Source organism: Squalius cephalus (assembly GCF_949319135.1).
Source record: "Squalius cephalus genome assembly, chromosome: 21".
In the NCBI taxonomy this organism is placed as follows: Eukaryota; Metazoa; Chordata; class Actinopteri; order Cypriniformes; family Leuciscidae; genus Squalius; species Squalius cephalus.
In genome coordinates, this window is record NC_137142.1 from 15,400,534 (window position 1) to 15,421,356 (window position 20,823).

Genomic DNA, 20,823 nt, shown 5'->3' on the forward strand with positions numbered 1-20,823 from the left:
TTCTTCTTTTGTTAAATGCTGATTTACATACATTTTGCCACCTATTTGGTGGTTGTACAATCATTTTTCAATCTTTTCGTTTCATAATTGAAATAATAATTCGTAATAAAAAGAAAGATACAGTCTGTGCTTGCAAAGATAACATGGCTGTATACGTTTTTGTTCATTTTGTTTCCACGTTGGTAAGATAAGGTAAGATATGTCATATCATATATGTCTTTTATTATAGAAATACATTATAGCATAGAAAACGTCTGGATGCAGATCAACGATGTGTGAGATGAGAAATATATAGCTATAATAATAAAATGAACATAACCAAGTTATAAAAGCGCTCTGAACACCTCTGAAGTAAACTAACCCTGGAACACGGAGCAGGTTATGTTCAGGTTATGTTTCTGGAAAACCCCAGAGGATTATTTTCCCACTCCTTGGTTGGACTTGGATTATCTTAGTTTATGCTTTTCTTTAATAAACGTTTGCTGCATGTAGATCCTCGTCTTTGCCACCGTTGTAGCGGAACACTTACTTTTTTTAAGTTGAGACAAAAAAAATTCTTTACATTGTGAAACAGAAGTTGCAATGTTCTTTTCTAGGGATAGGGATATTGTGACATATTTCCTCAAGCAAGAAAAAATGTAGGGCTGAACTTGATTTTGTCCATTGGGAATTGATTGAATCGTTAGATCGTTGTGGTTTGCTATTGCTGTGATATGTGAGTGGCAGGTTTGTCTTGAAACGTCATCAGAGAAGAGAAGATATGTTGCTGAAAGAGGGAGGAGCAGTTATTTTGATTAAAGGCACAATATGTAAGATTTTTTTATTAAAATATCCAAAAAACACTAGAACAATGTTATGTTTTATTGACTTGTGTGCTTACATTATCCCAAATGTTTCCAACAATGTTTAAAGTCATGTTTTTAATGTTGTTTATATGTCTATATGGTGTTTTTAATGTGCTTTATGTGCAAATTCATAAGTCAACCCCATTGCTGAAGATTTTCTCTTTAAAACCGCAGTGAACCAAAGACGGTCTCAAAAAACGCGGTTTGAAATCGCTGGTGTTTCTGACGTCACAAACTACCTTGTAACCAATCACGTCAACGTGCCGGAGGGCTTTAGCATATCATTAACACCGAGCAGGGGAGTCTCGAGAGATGCCAGGCTATCCCTGTATATTTTTCTGTTGATATGAAAAATCGGGTAGATTTAGCAGTATAACGGTTATATGATGTATATTACGATGTTATGAGGTGCTGGTCATATAATTAGAATATCATCAAAAAGTTAATTTATTTCAAGAATTCAACTTAACAGGTGAAACTAATATATTATATAGACTCATTACATGCAAAGTGAGACATTTCAAGCCTTTATTTGTTATAATTTTGATGATTATGGCTTACAGCTTATGAAACCCACGAAATCAAAATCGCAGAAAATTAGAATATTACATGAAATCACACAGTAATTACACAGTGATACCATGGTCATTGAAGCAGGTTTTGGTTCTTTTGGCAGTGTGGGCAGGTGCAAATCCTGCTGGAAAATGAAGGAAGCATGAAGTGCTCTGGAAATGTCCTGGTGGACGGCTGCGTTGACTCTGGATTTAATAAAGCACAGTGGACCAAAGTCCTCTTTTCTGATGAGAGCACATTTTGCATCTCATTTGGAAACCAAGGTCCCAGAGTCTGGAGGAAGAATGGAGAGGCACACAATCCAAGATGCTTGAAGTCCAGTGTGAAGTTTCCGCAGTCTGTGTTGGTTTGGGGAGCCATGTCATCGGCTGGTGTTGGTCCACTGTGCTGTCCACTCAACGCAGCCGTCTACCAGGACATTTCCAGAGCACTTCATGCTTCCTTCAGCAGACAAGCTTTATGGAGATGCTGACTTCATTTTCCAGCATGATTTGCACCTGCCCACACTGCCAAAAGAACCAAAACCTGCTTCAATGACCATGGGATTACTGTGTAATTACTGTGTGATTTCATGTAATATTCTAATTTTCTGGGATTTTGATTTCGTGGGTTTCATAAGCTGTAAGCCATAATCATCAAAATTATAAAAAATAAAGGCTTGAAATATTTGCATGTAATGAGTCTAATATAATATATTAGTTTCACCTGTTAAGTTGAATTCTTGAAATAAATCAACGTTTTGATGATATTCTAATTTTATGACCAGCACCTGTATATGAACTATATGCCTTTCTCCACTGACGTTACGAGTTTTTCAAAGCATTTCTGATGATTGTTAGAAGGCTGCTGTCTGACTCTGAGATGGCGAACGGGAACATGGTTTGTGTAACATAAGCAACACATTATTAGCGATACTATAGAGCGTAAAGAGCGATACTATTGTGCAGCGTTTACCTCAGTAAGTTGGCCGAGTGAATGTCTGAGCTGGCGTGAGTGGAGGCGGGGCTAATTAGCATATATACTAAATGAAGCAAGCGTGTAGAGTTCAAATCAAGCTAGTTTAAGGCATGAAGAATTTTTTTCACAGGAAAAAACTTTTAAATATGTCATTTTGGTGATCAAAGATGAGTTTTAAGGGATACAGTTATTGACTACAGAGGGATTTTAAATCCAGAGAAATCAGCTATTTTAACCAGTGTAACGTCTAGTGTCTCATACCAGCCACCGAGATAACATTACTTTTAACATACTCAAATGTATGTTTTGACCAAGTAAAACTGTACTGCGTTACACAACAATTTTGATTCGCCAGATAAAGTGACCTGTATGAGTAATTCAGCACTGCGGCTGTTTCGTTAGAATGAAATAAAATAATGTGAATTTAAAAGATAAAACGTTACAGTAACAAAGTTCAAATTCAGGGAAGAAGGAGGCGAACGTTACACATAAATTTAATCGTAAAATATGCATGAGTAACAAAACAAAAAGAGCGGCAGCAGCCGACTACGGCATCGGAGCATAATAAAAACAGCAGCATAAAATGTCCCGGGCTCTCTACGCCCCGCCCTGCTTCATAATGTTAATAAAACTTTAATACATTAGCTCACCCATTAACATGATTTCTGCATGAGTCCTGTCATATTGCTTCCCATCGGCTGTGGAGGTGAAGACGACCTCTCCTATGATTCCACTCTCATTCAAGGCGTCATCAAGCTACGCCTTTGTTATTGTTTTGAATAAGCGACCTTTTACATATTGTGCCTTTAAAGATTACGCGAGCACATGCATTTAAAAAATAATGATGTGCATGGATAAATGTTTTATAATAAATACTGCAATACTCCACAAAAAATAAAAAGTGTTCATTTTAATTTAATGGAAATCTCTACACATTTCTGTATTAGGGCAACAGATGACTGGCTCTGAGGGTATTTTCTATTTTCCCATTAAAAATTCATTAAATCTCTTTTCTGCCAAAGTTGGATTCAGAATGGATTCATGCTTCAGGCAGCAGGGCTAATCAGCAGCCATTGTTGGTGAGTCAAATCAGCCTGTTTCTAGCCCAAGCTTCTATGCCATATGAAAAGGTTTGCTATCATAGGGGGAATGCAGTTTAATGGTTAAAAATCTGGGCTATTAACGGAAATAATTTATGTTTAAACTGGAGTCATTGTGTCCTTGACTAAGACTCTGAATCCCAGGCTGCTCCACTGAGACTGCACCTATAGTTAGTTTGCTGTGATTCATTCTCTTCAGTTGAAATGGAGCAATGAAATAACAAGTAACTAAATGGCAAACCAGTGTGCTTTTATACAGTCTTAAGAATTCTAGGAACATTATACAGCTTATAATGCACTAACATGATCCTGATTTTGTTGGCTCTGTCTGTGGGTAGATGATAAATATTATAATTTTTAAAAGAACCATTTCTTTAAAGTTTTACATAATCTTTAATTACTTTTTGTATTTTGTAGTAGCCTGAGAGTTATAAGGGGAAACTAGAAAATTTTTATATTAAAATTGCAACATAATATTTAATTACTCTTTTTGCTGTTTGATTAAATAATATATATATAATATGTTACAATACTGGTAAATTGCCAGAACTGATTTACCTGTATTTTTGAAAAGGTCCTATTCACACATGATCTCTTAAAGGGATAGTTCACCCAAAAATGTAACTTCTGTCATTTATTACTCACACTCATGTCGTTCCAAACCCGTAAGACTTTTGTTAATCTTTGGAACACAAATGAAGATCTTTTTGATGAAATCTGAGATTTACCATAACTACCACTTTGATGCTTCAAAAAGTTCATAATGAGATCGTAAAACTAATCCATATGAACTGAGTCGTTTAGTCCAATTTTTTTTGAAGAGACACAATTGCTTTATATGATGAACAGATTGAATTTAGGCTTTTAATCACATATAAACATTCATCAACATCAGTTGTAGTAAACTGAAGCTCAAGCATGTTCACTTGATTTGCGGGAACCAATGAGGTTCATTCTCATGTTACGCAGCACGTTTGAGCTTCTGCTTATGTTTGCTAATAGATGTTTAAATGTAAAAAGCAATCGTGCCTCTTCAGACAATTTGGACTAAACCGCTCAATTCATATGGATCAGTTTAACGATATGGAGGACAGAAAGCTCTCAGATTTCATTATAAAGATCTTCACTTGTGTTCTGAAGATGAACGAAAGTCTTACGGGTTTGGATTGGAACGACATCAGGGAGAGTAATTAATGACAATTTTCATTTTTGGGTGAATGATCCCTGTAACGGTAATTTACCAGTAAAGACTGTATGTGTAAAGGCAAATGTAAAAATGTAATATTAAAATGGTTCTGGTCTCTCATACTATTAGTCATATGTGCTTTTGCTGGCATCTTATGTAGGCCTATTCTCTCCTCTTGTCTCCATGGCGCCACAGGCATGTTCCCATGGTTACAAAGATATTGGGGTTCTAGTTTTGTCCAGTGGCTTTCTTCAGTTCTGTCTATTTCTGTCTGGTTCAGTCTCATTCTGTTTGGATTTGAATGGCTCTTTTGCCTCTCATAATGAAGTGTTTTATGTTTGATTCATTTTGGTATAGTAAGATTGGCTTTGGAAGGACGTGTGTGTGCATCAGTGTGTTCGTGTGCATCATGTAAAAGGAATGTAGCGAGTAGGTTTAAGTAGAAGGAGGAGGGACACACTCAGACACACATTCATCCAGTGGAATATGCAAGCATGAAGTGCATTTTTTTGTGTGAAAGGTCAGTGATGTGTTGCTTGCTCAGAGAGGATGCTGACAATTGGTCCTTCTGTTGCCTAGCAACCCAACCACAGCACAGTTATCATGGATTCATCCTCTTTCTCTTTCTTTCTGCCTCTTTATCGCAGGTGGTTCGTGATCAGATATCTCACTGCACGGTGAAGTTGAGGCAGACCACAGGACTGATGGAATACTGTCTGGAGGTTATCAAAGAGAACGACCCCAGCGGCTTCTTGCAGGTCACTGACCCTTTTAATATCACACTAATGAACCTCATCTGCTGACATAGGCCGCAAAGTTTGGGATCTTACGCTCCAGAGAAAGATCTGACCTAACCTTTAATGGATGGGAATGTCTAAGATCCATTTTGGGACTGTTTACACCTGGTCACTTCATGCGTTTTTTCTGATTGCAGAAAGATCCAAATCAGTTTGACATAAAGCAAAGATTTCAAAAACTGTGCCGCCTCTGAAATTCTCATTGGTCAATGAGATAATGAAATTTAGATTTAGAAGATTACATTTCACATTTAATTCAATTTAATTTGAACTTTATTTCTCGCAATTCCATGTTGCTAATTCAAAATTCTGACTTTTTTTCTTGTAAGAGTTACAAAGTCAGAATTGTGAGATATAAACTTGCAATTGCAATAAAAAAAGTCAGAATTATGAGATTAAAAGTGGCAATCACCTTTTTATTTTTTTATTCTGTGGCGGAAACAAGCTTCCATAGATATCAGATATTTGTGCATGCTCATTTCCTCAATTTTCTATTTAGATTACCTTTGGCATCATATAACACTCATTGAAGTTAATCTTTAAAAACATGAACTTGTTAATATTGCTATCTTTGGCAATTCTTAAAATTAATATACATTCTTCATGCTGTACATAATCTCAAATCACATGCAGCATTTTAAAAGCATTTTGATTTTAGCTTTTAGTGTTTAATTTTTAGTTTGAACAAAATAGTATTTTAACAAATATTTAAAGTTACAATAATTTTAATGTCAACCATTATTTCATACTGTACATCATATTTCATACATCATTTTGTGACGCCTAAGTTATTAATTAATTTTACCTTTTAGTTTTTCACTTTTAATTTATTTATACAAAATAGTGTTTTTATAAATAGTTTTAAATATTAAAATAATTCCTTTTAATGTCAGCCGTTCATCAGTTATTGACCATGAACATAATTATCATATTATTATTGGTGTTTTCCAGAACTTTAATATCAGTGTGTCAATACTAGATATTGCTCTTTGTGAGTGTTTATGCAAAACTTGCTTGTATAAGCCAGTGTGACATCAACAGTCTGTCTGTTTGAGGATCTAATTGGAGACTTTTGTACACTAATAAGTATAATCTTTTAAATCTATCAAATTAAAAAGACTGGTACATGATATCCAAATGGAAATCTGCCCAGAAATCATTATAATCCATTATTTAAAAATAACTTCTTCAGTACTCAAAAATGAGTGTAAAGGGCAAGGAAACTTTGGTTTTCTCAAAAACAAGCACTCTTGCTCAATGACACTTTGCCTTCCAAAACTTTTCTGATCACAAAATGTTTCTTGCTCTGAGGACTCTTATTAAATTAACAGAAGGTCATACATTTACATAATTGCAACACTTCATTAATTTGCCTTAAGGCTGTGTAATATATTCTGAATCGCAGTGTGTGTGTGTAGATCTCTGATGCTCTGATAAGACGGGTCCATATGACGGAGAACCAGTGGGGGAAGGGCTCTCTGACCCCTCGCATGAGCAGTGACTTTGACCTCACGCTGGACAGCGGACCCCTGCTGCAGACCATACACCAGTTAGACTTCGTCCAGATGAAGGGTGAGCGTGTGTGTGCGTGATTGGGTGTGTTTTATTTTTGCATGGCTTTCCTTAATGACACAGTAAGTCAGAACCCTGGACCCAAAATAACCCTGTCTGTCTTTGTTTGTGGCTTTGTGTGTGTGTAGTTCCAGCTGCTCCTATTCTTCAGTTAGAGGAGTGCTGTACTCAAACCAACAGTGCGACTCTGTCATGGAAGCAGCCGCCTCTCTCCACCATCGCTGTGGAAGGCTACATTTTGGAACTGGATGATGGGACTGGAGGCCAGTTCAGAGTGAGTGTCACATACACGCAGTGTATACACTACTTTCTGTGCAAATCGCATTCTTAGAATTATATTCATTTCCACAAAATAGTGTTCTGTGCAGTGTTCACTCTGTGTTGCCCCTATTTTTTAAAGGCTGTCCTGACCTCACTTTGTTCCCTAGAAAAGATAAGACATGACCAAGGATTAAAAAAACACTTTTTTAAACAGCTTAGTAGATCATTGGTTGAATGTAATATGTGTTTTTCAAGTGTTACTCTAAATACTCTACTTGACTGCAAGTGATCAGCATGCATTTTCCTTGATCATGAAAAATTCATATGAGGCTGGATAGATGAAACAAGTTTTAGCTTAAAGGCACCATGAAATCAAAACTGACAATTTTTTTTTTTTTATGGAATATTTATATTTATTGTAAATTATTTATCCATGCACATCATTATTTTTTTATTTTGTATGTACCCTCATAATATTTAATGTAAAATATTAAAGTACTCTCTACTCACTTGTAAATATAGGTTAGAATTGGCAAGAAAAGACTGCAACTCAGTTGGACTGATCAAATTTATACATATAAATGCGTGATTTCTGCCAAATCATTTAAACAATCTCTTTTTTTTTTTTTTTTTTTTACCATAGAACGATTATCAAAATTAAAAAAATAAATAATAATACCTTCTGAGTTTGAATGGGCATGTTTCTTCTCTACACACAACAAAAGCACTTCCGTGCAGAATGCAAAAATATGTGGGGCTAAAAATGCTTGCATTTCTTAAATTGGAGCTAAATTGAATGACCAGCATTTCAACTCCACACATTAGTTTTCAGTGTAGGACTGAAGCTGTGTGAAATCTTGTGTGGAAATACACAGCACTGATTACATTTTTGATAAAAGCACCACATCAGAAAACAGTACAGAGATTTCAAGTTCATAGCAGCACCGAGCAAAATGTAATAATGATGACTATTCCAAACAAATGGAATCCCACAGACGCCATATGTTATTGCATTTATTTATTTATTTATTAGTGTAGTATTATTTTTCTTTCTCGAAGTGGACACAGTGAACAATGCATAATTGTTAGATGTGATGTTTCTGCTTGGCTAGCTGAACGATCTGTCCAATAGAGGTTTTACTCAGCAAGAACAAACATTAGAAGAAACATTGTTCATGTGTATGCACACACAAGTACACACTCATCCACTGTCAGTGTGTACTGTATTAATAAAGTGATATTGTTGAACATGGTTTTGTCATTTGGCTGTGGGCAATCAAAATCAGTGATGTTCATTTGAGTGACGAGGGACACGCATGTATTTCCATTAGATCATCAAATCAAGTCCACAAAAATGGTGTCTCATCTCATATTTGCCACAAAATGCCTGAGTCTAAAGATGATTCATGCCTCTCACTGCAGAAGTCTATTTATATGTTAGAGGGCCACTTCACCCACGAACACACACTTACACGATCACAAACGCATATATGCATGCACCACTGTCACTCGTTGGCTGTTTACACTTGGTACTGACATTCATCTGAGGTGATCACAATTGGCCACTTGTGATTTCATTTAATCTGATTTTGTGGTTTCATGCAGTACCATTCAAATGTTTGGGGTTGGTTGGATTTTTAAATGTTTTTGAAAGAAATTGAAAATAAATCTGATATCTATGCTCACCAAGACTGCTGAAAATAAAGTAAAACCAGTATTGTGAATTATTTTTACAATTTCAAGTAACTCTTCTATTTTAATATGTTTTAAAAAAAATTAATTTATTCCTGTGATGACAAAGCTGAATTTTCAGCATCATTACTCCAGTCTTCAGTGACACATTATCCCACATGATACTGATTTGCTGCTTAAAGGGTCATGACACCCCCCTCTTTCAGCTCAAGTCTAGCTCACAATCTTTTTGAAAAATGCAACTTAAATGGGCGTGGTGGCTGTGAGAAGAAGGGAGGGGGAGTGGGTGTGGTCAAAGCCAGTGGCCTATGCATCCAGTAGCACCTCAATGCAGTACACGTACACCAGACTGTCTCTAAAATCAGTGGTAAAATGAGGAAATGCTAGATTTTTTTATAGCTGGCAAAGTTAAAGTCAAATGAAATACACTGACACCTTATTAAAACATATAAATGTACATGCATATGTATAATTATGCCATTATAAAATATATATTTGTTTATATACACACTATAAATGCATATATTTGAAAATAATACATTTTCCGCTTTAAAAAAAAACAACGTTCCGTACATAGCCTAGATCTACGCGCCCCCTAAACCCACATAATAAAAATGGACAATGACATAGAAATTTGCACAAACTAAGCATAATATCTAAATTTTACTTTCTAACGAGTGATTATTTAACAAAAGGCAAGTAAAACGGTCAGGGTTACATTTTAGACAGACACACACACACACACACACACACACACACACACACACACACACACACACACACACACACACACACACACACACACACACACACACCTCTGAGGAAAAGTATTAATTTCTTATTTTTAAATGTGTACTTATCCCAAACGGTAGTGTACATCATCAAAATAAATCTCCTGAGATTTGCCACACACATTCACACTTACACAATACCCTCAGACATGTAGACACACACACACACACACACACACACACACACACACACACACACACACACACACACACTATCCTCTAAACAGGCCAAGCTCTTATTTTAGAAAGCCAGGTTCATGTGTTCTTATATTTGCTCCATTTTTGGGTAGATTTTTAGCAACAGTATCACATTGTGTTTTTCCCAAGATATTCATCAGCCTTAATTAGCAAATGAACTTAACGGTATATTCTACAGGAAGTGATTCCATGCATACAGAAAATGTGCATACTATGCAAAATATGTACATTTTCTGTATGAATGGAACACCTGGGCTGAACTGAGTTTGAAGTTGCATACTACCCTTCTAGTTCTGAAATAGTTAGAGTAGTTTGATAGTATAGAATTCCGATTTCAGCAATAGACCTAATTCCTTTGATATAATGTAGTTTATAACAAAGCACTTTGTGTTGGGTACACTCAATCTGCCCTTGCATTTACAGTGTTACCAATAAACCAAATGTAATATCAAAGGGGTTTTTAACATCTTTTTCTTGATTCAGAATTTAATTAGACATGTGAAACATGTATACTGTTTACAAAATAGTAGGCCGCATAGAGGATATACAGTGTACCCTAGTTGCTATTTCAGACATAGTTAACCACGTGTGTTTACTAACTGAAGTGTGTATTCTACAGGAAGTGTATGTTGGTACAGAGATGATCTGCACTGTGGACGGTCTGCACTTCAACAGCACTTATAAATGCCGTGTTAAAGCGTTTAACTCCAGTGGAGTCGGCCAGTACAGCAAAACGCTTGTCATGCAGACATCAGAAAGTAAGAGATGTTATATTACTGATACACTCACACACCTTACTATTGACTATGCTGTCACTCTTAATGCACAGGGAAGCTTGAGCATGTCAGGGCAAAATAAAACATCAGATTTGTATTAGTAATGTCAATATAGTGGGCAGTTTCTATATATATATATATATACAGTGAGGAAAATAAGTATTTGAACACCCTGCTATTTTGCAAGTTCTCCCACTTAGAAATCATGGAGGGGTCTGAAATTGTCATCGTAGGTGCATGTCCACTGTGAGAGACATAATCTAAAAAAAAAATCCAGAAATCACAATGTATGATTTTTTAACTATTTATTTGTATGATACAGCTGCAAATAAGTATTTGAACACCTGAGAAAATCAGTGTTAATATTTGGTACAGTAGCCTTTGTTTGCAATTACAGAGGTCAAACGTTTCCTGTAGTTTTTCACCAGGTTTGCACACACTGCAGGAGGGATTTTGGCCCACTCCTCCACACAGATCTTCTCTAGATCAGTCAGGTTTCTGGGCTGTCGCTGAGAAACACAGAGTTTAAGCTCCCTCCAAAGATTCTCTATTGGGTTTAGGTCTGGAGACTGGCTAGGCCACGCCAGAACCTTGATATGCTCCTTTCAGAGCCACTCCTTGGTTATCCTGGCTGTGTGCTTCGGGTCATTGTCATGTTGGAAGACCCAGCCTCAACCCATCTTCAATGCTCTAACTGAGGGAAGGAGGTTGTTCCCCAAAATCTCGCAATACATGGCCCCGGTCATCCTCTCCTTAATACAGTGCAGTCGCCCTGTCCCATGTGCAGAAAAACACCCCCAAAGCATGATGCTACCACCCCCATGCTTCACAGTAGGGATGGTGTTCTTGGGATGGTACTCATCATTCTTCTTCCTCCAAACACGTTTAGTGGAATTATGACCAAAAAGTTCTATTTTGGTCTCATCTGACCACATGACTTTCTCCCATGACTCCTCTGGATCATCCAAATGGTCATTGGCAAACTTAAGACGGGCCTTGACATGTGCTGGTTTAAGCAGGGGAACCTTCCGTGCCATGCATGATTTCAAACCATGACGTCTTAGTGTATTACCAACAGTAACCTTGGAAACGGTGGTCCCAGCTCTTTTCAGGTCATTGACCAGCTCCTCCCGTGTAGTTCTGGGCTGATTTCTCACCTTTCTTAGGATCATTGAGACCCCACGAGGTGAGATCTTGCATGGAGCCCCAGTCCGAGGGAGATTGACAGTCATGTTTAGCTTCTTCCATTTTCTAATGATTGCTCCAACAGTGGACCGTTTTTCACCAAGCTGCTTGGCAATTTCCCCGTAGCCCTTTCCAGCCTTGTGGAGGTGTACAATTTTGTCTCTAGTGTCTTTGGACAGCTCTTTGGTCTTGGCCATGTTAGTAGTTGGATTCTTACTGATTGTATGGGGTGGACAGGTGTCTTTATGCAGCTAACGACCTCAAACAGGTGCATCTAATTTAGGATAATAAATGGAGTGGAGGTGGACATTTTAAAGGCAGACTCACAGGTCTTTGAGGGTCAGAATTCTAGCTGATAGACAGGTGTTCAAATACTTATTTGCAGCTGTATCATACAAATAAATAGTTAAAAAATCATATATTGTGATTTCTGGATTTTTTTTTTTTGATTATGTCTCTCACAGTGGACATGCACCTACGATGACAATTTCAGACCCCTCCATGATTTCCAAGTGGGAGAACTTGCAAAATAGCAGAGTGTTCAAATACTTATTTTCCTCACTGTATATTACTAGTTGGTGTCTTGTGACTTTTTAAGGACTTGGAGGCCTACATTTTTGTTGTAAAACCATCAGATACATTTGATAAACTGGTTTCTAACATAAAATTAACCTAGCATGCAAAGTGAGCTAGTTTTAAATGCCTTTATCTCCTTAAAATGGGGATTTTTGGCCTGTCACACTTTTGACCTTCTTGACATAATCATAAATCAGTATCTATGAATTGATATTCAAAAATAAATAAAAACATTGTTAAAAATTAACTTTTTTTTGCTGTTGATTTTATAAATATTGTTTTTATATGTATATTTAATATAAATATTTATATGAATAGATTTTACTATATTAATATATTTTAATATTTTTAATATTTATTTTATACGTTTATCTTAATGTTTATTGCTACAATTAATATATATATATATATATATATTGTGCCTCGCACACCCAAATCAAGCGTTGGATTAAGATACAATATAGACTATAAAATATAAATCCTGCACACTACTCTTTTATATATTTGTAGGCCTTCGGGTGGTTGATTGACCAAAGCATTTCTCATTAAAATATTTTTGTGACGATGCAAACTTTAGTGTGCAGGATTTATATTTTTCTAGTTTCTAATGTTGCTTGCTAGAAAATAATGAAACAACACAAGTCATGGTTTAAAACCAACACAGTCTCACCCCCAAACGTCACATACTGACGCGTCTTGACCAAACGGCAATATACGACGAAAAGGGTACCCCTAAAACGTCCGTATGTGACTATTCGGGTTATGGGTAGGTTTAGGTATGCGTTAGGGTACCGCTAAGAGGCGCTGCTGGTGCGCTTATGTCTTCGTCTCATATGGACGTTTTAGGGGTACCCTTTTCGTCGTATATTGCCGTTTGGTCAAGACGCGTCAGTATGTGATGTTTTGGGGTGAGACCGGGCTGTTAAAACTGCATGCCCCAAATTTTGGTTGCAGTGTTGCAAAATCTTCATTTAAAATAAATAGAAAATAAAATCTCATTTAATCATATAATGCTCATATAATATTTAGCTGTTAGGTTTTACCCTATTCATGGAAAGTGCCAGTGATATCACCCTGATAGTCTACTGTTATGAGGTCTTTATGAGTACCATTGTATGTCTGATACTAATATAAATTAACATCACTGTTAATGTGCTATTAACATTATTGACTCTCTATAAATGTTCTTTACATGTGAGCACTGAATAAGTCCAGCTTCCCTGATCAGCTGCTTTCCTTGCTCTCTTTCAGTACCCAATTCTGTTACTTTTCTTTTTTTCTCTCCTTCCACCCATTCTGCTTTTTCTTTCCTCTGCATATCTCTGCCTCTTCCGCTTTTCTTTTTCTCTCCAACCTTTTCTCGCTCTTTTTCCATCTCTTCCTTTCTCTTGATTTCAGTGAGTCTGCCTTCATATGGTAGTAAAACTCTGGCAGCAGGTATGAATGCCTGAATATCTGAACATCATGATTATGTTAACCTCATACACTCTTTCTTGTCTCTGTGTGTGTGTGTGTGTGTGTGTGTGTGTGTGTGTGTGTGTGTGTGTGTGTGTGTGTGTGTGTATGAATGAGAGAGTGTGTTTGCGAGATTTATTTGCAGTGTCTCTGTGTTCTTAAATTCATCTGGACTATCATTCTTACTGTAAATCGGAGCTCAACCAGCCTTCATGACTGTATGTGTGTGTGCTTTTTCTGCAGTTGCCTGGTTCACCTTTGACCCTGCATCGGCCCACCCTGACATCATATTGTCCAACGACAACCTCACGGTGACGTGTAACAGTTACGACGACCGTGTTGTCATGGGCAATACAGGGTTCTCTCGTGGTGTGCACTACTGGGAGATGACCATCGATCGCTATGACAACCATCCTGATCCTGCATTTGGGATCGCCCGGGCTGATGTCATGAAGGACGTGATGCTGGGGAAGGATGATAAAGCCTGGGCCATGTATGTGGACAACAACCGCTCCTGGTTCATGCATAACAACTCGCACACCAACCGGTATGAATTAATGTTTGTCTATGTGTGCATGTTTGTGATTATTTTATGTTATTTTATTTTATTTTATTTTATTTATTTTATTTTATTTTGGAATTTATTCATTGAAAAAAGTAAAATGATGGTGTCATTTAATTAATTAATTAATTAATTTGGTTTTTTTTTTGTATTTTTTGTATTTTTGAATTTCTTCATTGATATACACTGAAAAAAGTAAAACTATAGTGTCATTTATTTAAAGTGCATTTTTATATTGATCTAATTGAAAATCATGGTGTAAACCTGTTTCCCTTTCAATTGGGAATTCGCACTGCGTCTGAACAAGGCGCTATGGGGAATGCCTCCAGCGTGACCGGTGTCTGAAGCATGTGTTAAAACACGACAATATCATTGGCCGAAGACAGTCTGTGGCATCACTACCAGTGCGACCGTGAGTATAAAAGGGCGCCTGTAGTACACGTCATTATAATCTTTGTCTTCAGGAACCGTTTGTTTGCAACGTGTTTAGGCGAATTGTTTTCCACTGCCTAACGTTTTAGGAAGTGTGTGCCTCCTTGTCAGAGGTATCTGACACCCGAGGACACATATGATTTGTGCGTTATGTGCTTGGTCGAGGAGTACGCACGTTCAGTCCTTGATGGGGCTAAATGGCCGCACTGGACCTGCGAACACTGAGGCAAAGCGGAGAATGAGATGTTAGGGGTCGCAAGTCAGTCTGGCTGAAGAGTTTGAGAAAATATGGATCTTTCTCACTCTTCTGCTGCTGACACGAGAATTGCTGGATCAGGACATGCTATCCCTTGTATCATCCAATCCAGCAGATAGCGGAAGAGCCAGGAAGAGCAGGATGTGGCTGAGGAGGGTGAAGAAGCTGGTGAGCCCTCCCAGCCTGTCTGCTCCACATATGAGGAGGACCCGTGCCACAGAGAGACTAGATCTCCCTTGGAGGCAAGAGATCGGAGTTCGCTTGTGGCAGGTTGGACGAGCGATATCTGTCTGAACATAACCGCCCCGTTCCTTTGAGCCTTCTTCTGGATCTCCATGCTGAGGTTGAGAGTGAGAGATCATGGAAGAAATCATATTCGGCCTGCATTCATCTGTCATCATGCTAGTTATGTGAATGTAGGGGGAATGCGCGAGCACGGATATGTGATGATGCCTTCCATTGAAGAGACGCTAGCCAGCTGTCGCTCAGTGGGTTAGGCATCATCATTGAAGGCTCCAAACCCTGCCATCCAAGCCGCTGCGTACCACATCTCGTTTGAATGGCAGGGCATATGCGGCAACGGGCCAGGCCGGGGGTGCACTGCACACAGTGGCTGTGCCGTAGGCGTACCAGACTGATCTGCTGAAGGATCTGCAGATGTGGGATCTGAATGTAAGCTGTGAAGCATGCCTAGTCTAACTAATGCTAGTGCACAAGTTGAGGATGCTCTCCAGTTAAAATTGGCGTCCCTCCCAGTCTCTGTCAGCTACATTGCTATAGTAGTACCTGTAAACAGTAGACTTGATGATTGCTCAAGGTTGAATCTTTCTCCCCCAGATATTGGGGTCTACTAAGTAGGAAGATCCCTTACAGCGCAGATCTCGAGAACCCTTACGAAGAATGGCTTTGGCGCCAGCTTTGCAAACCCACCAGAACCCTCTCCTTGTTCGGGTGTTAAGAATGGGTCCTCTGTTCACCAAGAAGAGCTCTTCCGATCTCTAGAACCCGACGGGATGTGGCATTTGGCCCAGATTTGCGAACCCTTCCTGTTGTAAAGATCCTAGTGCAAATCTTAGTCTGAAGACAGCAGTTTGAGGGGTTTGCCTTGAATAGTGAAGTCTTCATGGTGAGCGTTGATTAGGACCCCCACTTGAGGGTCTTTAAGTAGAGTATCTATGCTCCCTGAGAAGAGCTCAGTGTGATTCTTGGAAACCTTTATATCTACTAGACAAGCCTCAGACTGATCTCTTGGTAATTGACGGAAAGCATTTTTTGCTCAGACTTGCAAACCCTTTTTGTTGTAATGGGACTTTGGCAAATGTCTTGACTCTAGAGATCTTGGTATGAGAACAGCTGGTTGTAGTTAACACTAAAACGGCTAACTCCCTTTTTCCTGCAGGCCTTCAGGTTCTTCTGAAGAGTGACCCTCCCCAACTGTTAAGGGTTTTCGAGTTGGGGTCTCTTCTCTCCGAGATGATCACTGTCCAAATCCTGGAATCATACCTCTATAAGACAATGAGGTTGAGTGGTAGTAGCTAGCGCTTTTGCAGATCCTCTTGATAAGTGAGTTTTTGGGGTTAAGTCGGGTATCCTAGAGGTAGAGCAGGGATTCTCTTGCTCCCTCTAGAGGTAGTGACAGGCTAGGGAATTAGGTATTCCCAGGCCAGGTTCCCTTAAAGGTGATGTCTAGCATTCAGAGCTGACACACCAGACCCTTGAGTCCTGCCCTCGGACCGGGCTCTATCGCTTGGCCCTGCGAGGAAGGGAGGAAGTTTAAAAAGGCCAGGGTTTTCCTTGTATAGGGCGTGAGACTTGGGTAGTGACCGTAGACAATTTCGTTACTGACAGTTCCACTGCTGGTGCACCTGAGTTGGGCATATAAGTCTGATATGTCTTTTTCGTGTACTTAGACATTTCCCCTTAGCATGGCGTAGTGGGCATTTGTTCCCCATAGAATCTTGTTCAGACACACTACGAAAGTTCCCATTCGAAAGGGAACGTCTCGGTTACAAATGTAACCCTGGTTTACTGAGGAGGGGAACAATACACTGCGTCTCGTTGCCATGCTTCGGGCTTGCCTGCTTACGTCTGCTTCAGACAAAGAAGAGAATGATGTGCACTACAGGTGTCCTTTTATACTCACGGTCGCACTGGTAGTGATGCCACAGACTGTCGTCGGCCAATGATATTGTCGCGTGTTTGCACGTGCTTCAGACAGCGGTCACGCTGGAGGCATTCCCCATGGTGTCTTGTTCAGACGCAGTGTCTCATTCCCCTTCTCAGGGAACCAGGGTTACATTTGTAACCAAGACATTTGTTACGTTTGTCTTTATTTATACTAAATAAATTAAATTAAACATTGACTAACAAATTGTTTATAGTTTTATCCAAAGTGAATTCTTAGATTTAAAAAATATTTTTTTTTTTACATGAATATACTTTTTTTTTTTTTTTTTTTTTTTTTGGAAGATAAATATTTTTGATTATTATTAAATCTAAATTTTAGGTTTGAACCAAACCATAAATATAATTTCTGAAATTATTGAAAGAAATTATTGGGGGAAAAAAGGCTGATAAAGCATCTCAGCAAATGTTCACTGTTGCCCTTGGTTACAAAGTGCATGCTTCATTGAATTAATGAATGAAGCTAATAAAAACAGCTGAAATCGCACATACAAGTGAAAAAACGCGATGCATTACTGCCACCTGCTGTTAATTCATATTATTCGCATGCAGTAGAAAGAGGTCAAGGGTAACAGCAGGCTAACAGGCTTAGATCGCTAATTGATTTATGTTAAATGTTGAAAATAAAATACACTTCTGTATTTTGAATGTGTTTATTAAGTAAAACTAGAGGGTCTATAATAGGTCTTTCACACTATTTGGTCAGTGCATCATCTTTCATCTATTCTGTCTTTCTCTTCTCCCTCTCTTAGTACGGATGGAGGAATAAGTAAAGGGGCAACTGTGGGTGTGCTGCTGGATTTCTCTCGTGGGATTCTATTGTTTTTGATAAATGATGAGCAACAGGGACCCGTTGCCTTCAACACACTAGAGGGCATGTACTACCCAGCTATCAGCCTCAACCGCAATGTTCAGGTAACATTCATTCACTGCTTTTGCATACTTAAAAAAACACTTTATTCTTGCAAAGTGCAAATTGTTATTTGAAATTAAATGAAAATGTATTATATTGATATTTTTATTAAATGTAATTAGCTCTTAAAATGTTAGTTCACCTAAAAACAAAAATTCTGTCAGTTAATTAGCCTACTTTTGTTCATCTTCAAACACCTTGCCACCTCATACATTTATAAGATTTTTAAACAAACAAACCACTTTTATGATTTATTTTCACACAAAATATGTCGCTCCATCAATGTTCATTAAAAACATTAATACCATGGTCTGTCTGAATACTCGATTCTGATTGGCTGGAAGGTGCAATAAAATAGTTTAATGCACAGCTAGCCATGGATTATCCCTATCCCCTGTTTTGTATTAGTTTCATTCCTGTGTGTTTGTTTCATGTGCTTCAGTTCAGTTTAGTCTTAATTGCATCCTAGCTAGTCTCCTTGGTTACTGTTTACACTCAGCTGTCTGTCAATTAGTTTCGCTGTGTATTTACACTCCGTCTCATTCAGTTCATTATCAGTTCTCGTCTGTAGTGTGAGTAGTTTATGTTATAATTATCTGTGCCTTCATCTATGTATTCTCTTTGTGTTGATTAAATAAAGCTAATATTTGATCCTCATCGTCCTGATTCCGTTAACTACATCAGTTGTGAAAAGCACATTTTACTTAGGGTGTGCCTTTCGTATACTATCATAAACTTGAACCAAAAGGCTTTTTTATGAGCAGTAAGATATATCTTTATTATTTTTGTGTGTATTTCTTTTAATAGGTGACTCTTCATTCTGGGCTGCCTATTCCTGATTTTTATACACCTGGAGAGTCTGAAGCTGCAGGCTCCGTCTGCTGAAGAGTCCTTGACTGATACACATTCATATACAGACACACACGCACAGACAAGTGCACATGGATTCAGCTGTGAGTACTTGGCAGGGGATTTGCTGTTGACAGTCGTTAATACGTTTTAACAAGGTCTGAGAGATCAGAAATGTAAATGGACCTGTTAGGGTCAACTTAACCCTAACCTTAACTCTGACCCTGATGTATGTGAGGTAAATTATTGGAATTCTTGAATCATTTTTCTCTCTTTCTTACTCTTTTTCTAGATATTATTATTATTATTATCATCATTATTGGTGTTGTCATTGTTGTTTTTATGGAAAAGGTGCTCATGGATGTGAACTCCAAGCTTACTGGATCTTAACAGAGTGTTGTTTCATGATAAAATCCTCTGTGTCAAGTTAAGCTTAGAAATAAGTTACTGATGTGTTAGACCTTAGAGGATGCATTTTACATTATATAGAAACGTTCTGTTGCATATAAAGGGAATTTTAACTGCAGATGGGGACAGAAACTAGAGTACAATATCTTATATTACAGCCTCATTGCGCATATTATGCCTCAGTTAATCATATATATATATTTTAAACCCTATCCTGGAACTCAAACTATAAACCCTGACCAAACCCGATCCCTAAACCTGAACTCTATTACACCTCGATCAAAATGAGATATTTCTAACCTTCTCTCCACATTCACAGTCGATGAGCAAACATACATTTGGGATGTATTAGAGAATGCCAGAATGAACTGAATGTGTGTCAGTGAGGAGGTAATGGCTTTCTGTTTGTTGAACAGAATAGAAAACACTAATTGGGACACAAGCACATGCACACAAACACACTGGCATTTCCACAGCCTTGCATAACGTATTATGGAGAGATGAGAATGAATACACTTTTGTTTCTCTCTCTCTCTCTCTGTTTTATTTCTCCTTTGCTGCCTCAAATGTGCACAAGCTAAACGCAAATGCTAAACAAATAACTGGTGCTGCTTTTGTTCAATGTGAGAAAATATTGCAATATAAAACAATAGAGCTGTAAAGAGAGAAAATTAAACAAGACAGCATACAGTGTAGCTGCTTGAAGCATTGGCTATAAGTTTACCATAAAGGATGTACTTTTGCATTTAAAAAAATATTTAAAATCCCACTGGTGGGGTTAAAAAATGGGGCAGGTGCTGTACTTTATCTGTTTGTTGAGCAGTTTATGCTCAACAAACAACCCGAATGTTTGGGTGCGTGACAGGAAAATTTCACCCATTGTAAATTGTATTTTTTAATAAATTAATCCCATTATAAGAAATGTATTATTATTATTATTATTATTATTGTGTCTGAATTGTTATCTGTAAAGTTATATGCTCAATAAACTGGATTAGGTGCAATAAAAAGCTGTCTGTCATTTCCCTGCGACAATAGTTTGTGTAAAATGTGTGCAAATTTGCTATGGTCAGTTTTTTTTTATTAATGGTAATGTAGCCTATTTAATCAGAGTAGTAATGTGGTTTAATAAATGGTTAATATTTGTTATATGCCTATTATATATATTTCGAGATTTATTTTTTATTTATTTTTTTAAAGATTTACGCAATTTGGTTAATGGTAAAATTTCATGATATTGAACTGAGTAGGCTAA

At 37.7% G+C, this 20,823-nt stretch overlaps 1 protein-coding gene across 4 annotated transcripts in view; it reads left to right on the forward strand.

Annotated features, from left to right (window-relative positions):
* The window catches only part of trim9 (tripartite motif containing 9), a 29,352-nt gene extending 9,435 nt beyond the window's left edge, over positions 1 to 19,917 (forward strand). The window contains exons 4-12 of one of the 4 annotated variants that reach the window (XM_079856049.1): positions 5,309 to 5,419; positions 6,877 to 7,030; positions 7,159 to 7,304; positions 10,592 to 10,730; positions 13,908 to 13,946; positions 14,208 to 14,511; positions 14,834 to 14,938; positions 18,151 to 18,313; positions 19,119 to 19,917. In XM_079856049.1, the coding sequence (XP_079712175.1) occupies positions 5,309 to 5,419; positions 6,877 to 7,030; positions 7,159 to 7,304; positions 10,592 to 10,730; positions 13,908 to 13,946; positions 14,208 to 14,511; positions 14,834 to 14,938; positions 18,151 to 18,313; positions 19,119 to 19,196 (1,239 nt within the window). In that variant the 3' untranslated portion in view covers positions 19,197 to 19,917. The remainder of the gene's footprint in view (positions 1 to 5,308; positions 5,420 to 6,876; positions 7,031 to 7,158; positions 7,305 to 10,591; positions 10,731 to 13,907; positions 13,947 to 14,207; positions 14,512 to 14,833; positions 14,939 to 18,150; positions 18,314 to 19,118) is intronic. The other 3 variants (XM_079856051.1, XM_079856050.1, XM_079856052.1) reach the window with 3 other exon arrangements.
* The last annotated feature ends 906 nt before the right edge of the window (positions 19,918 to 20,823 follow it).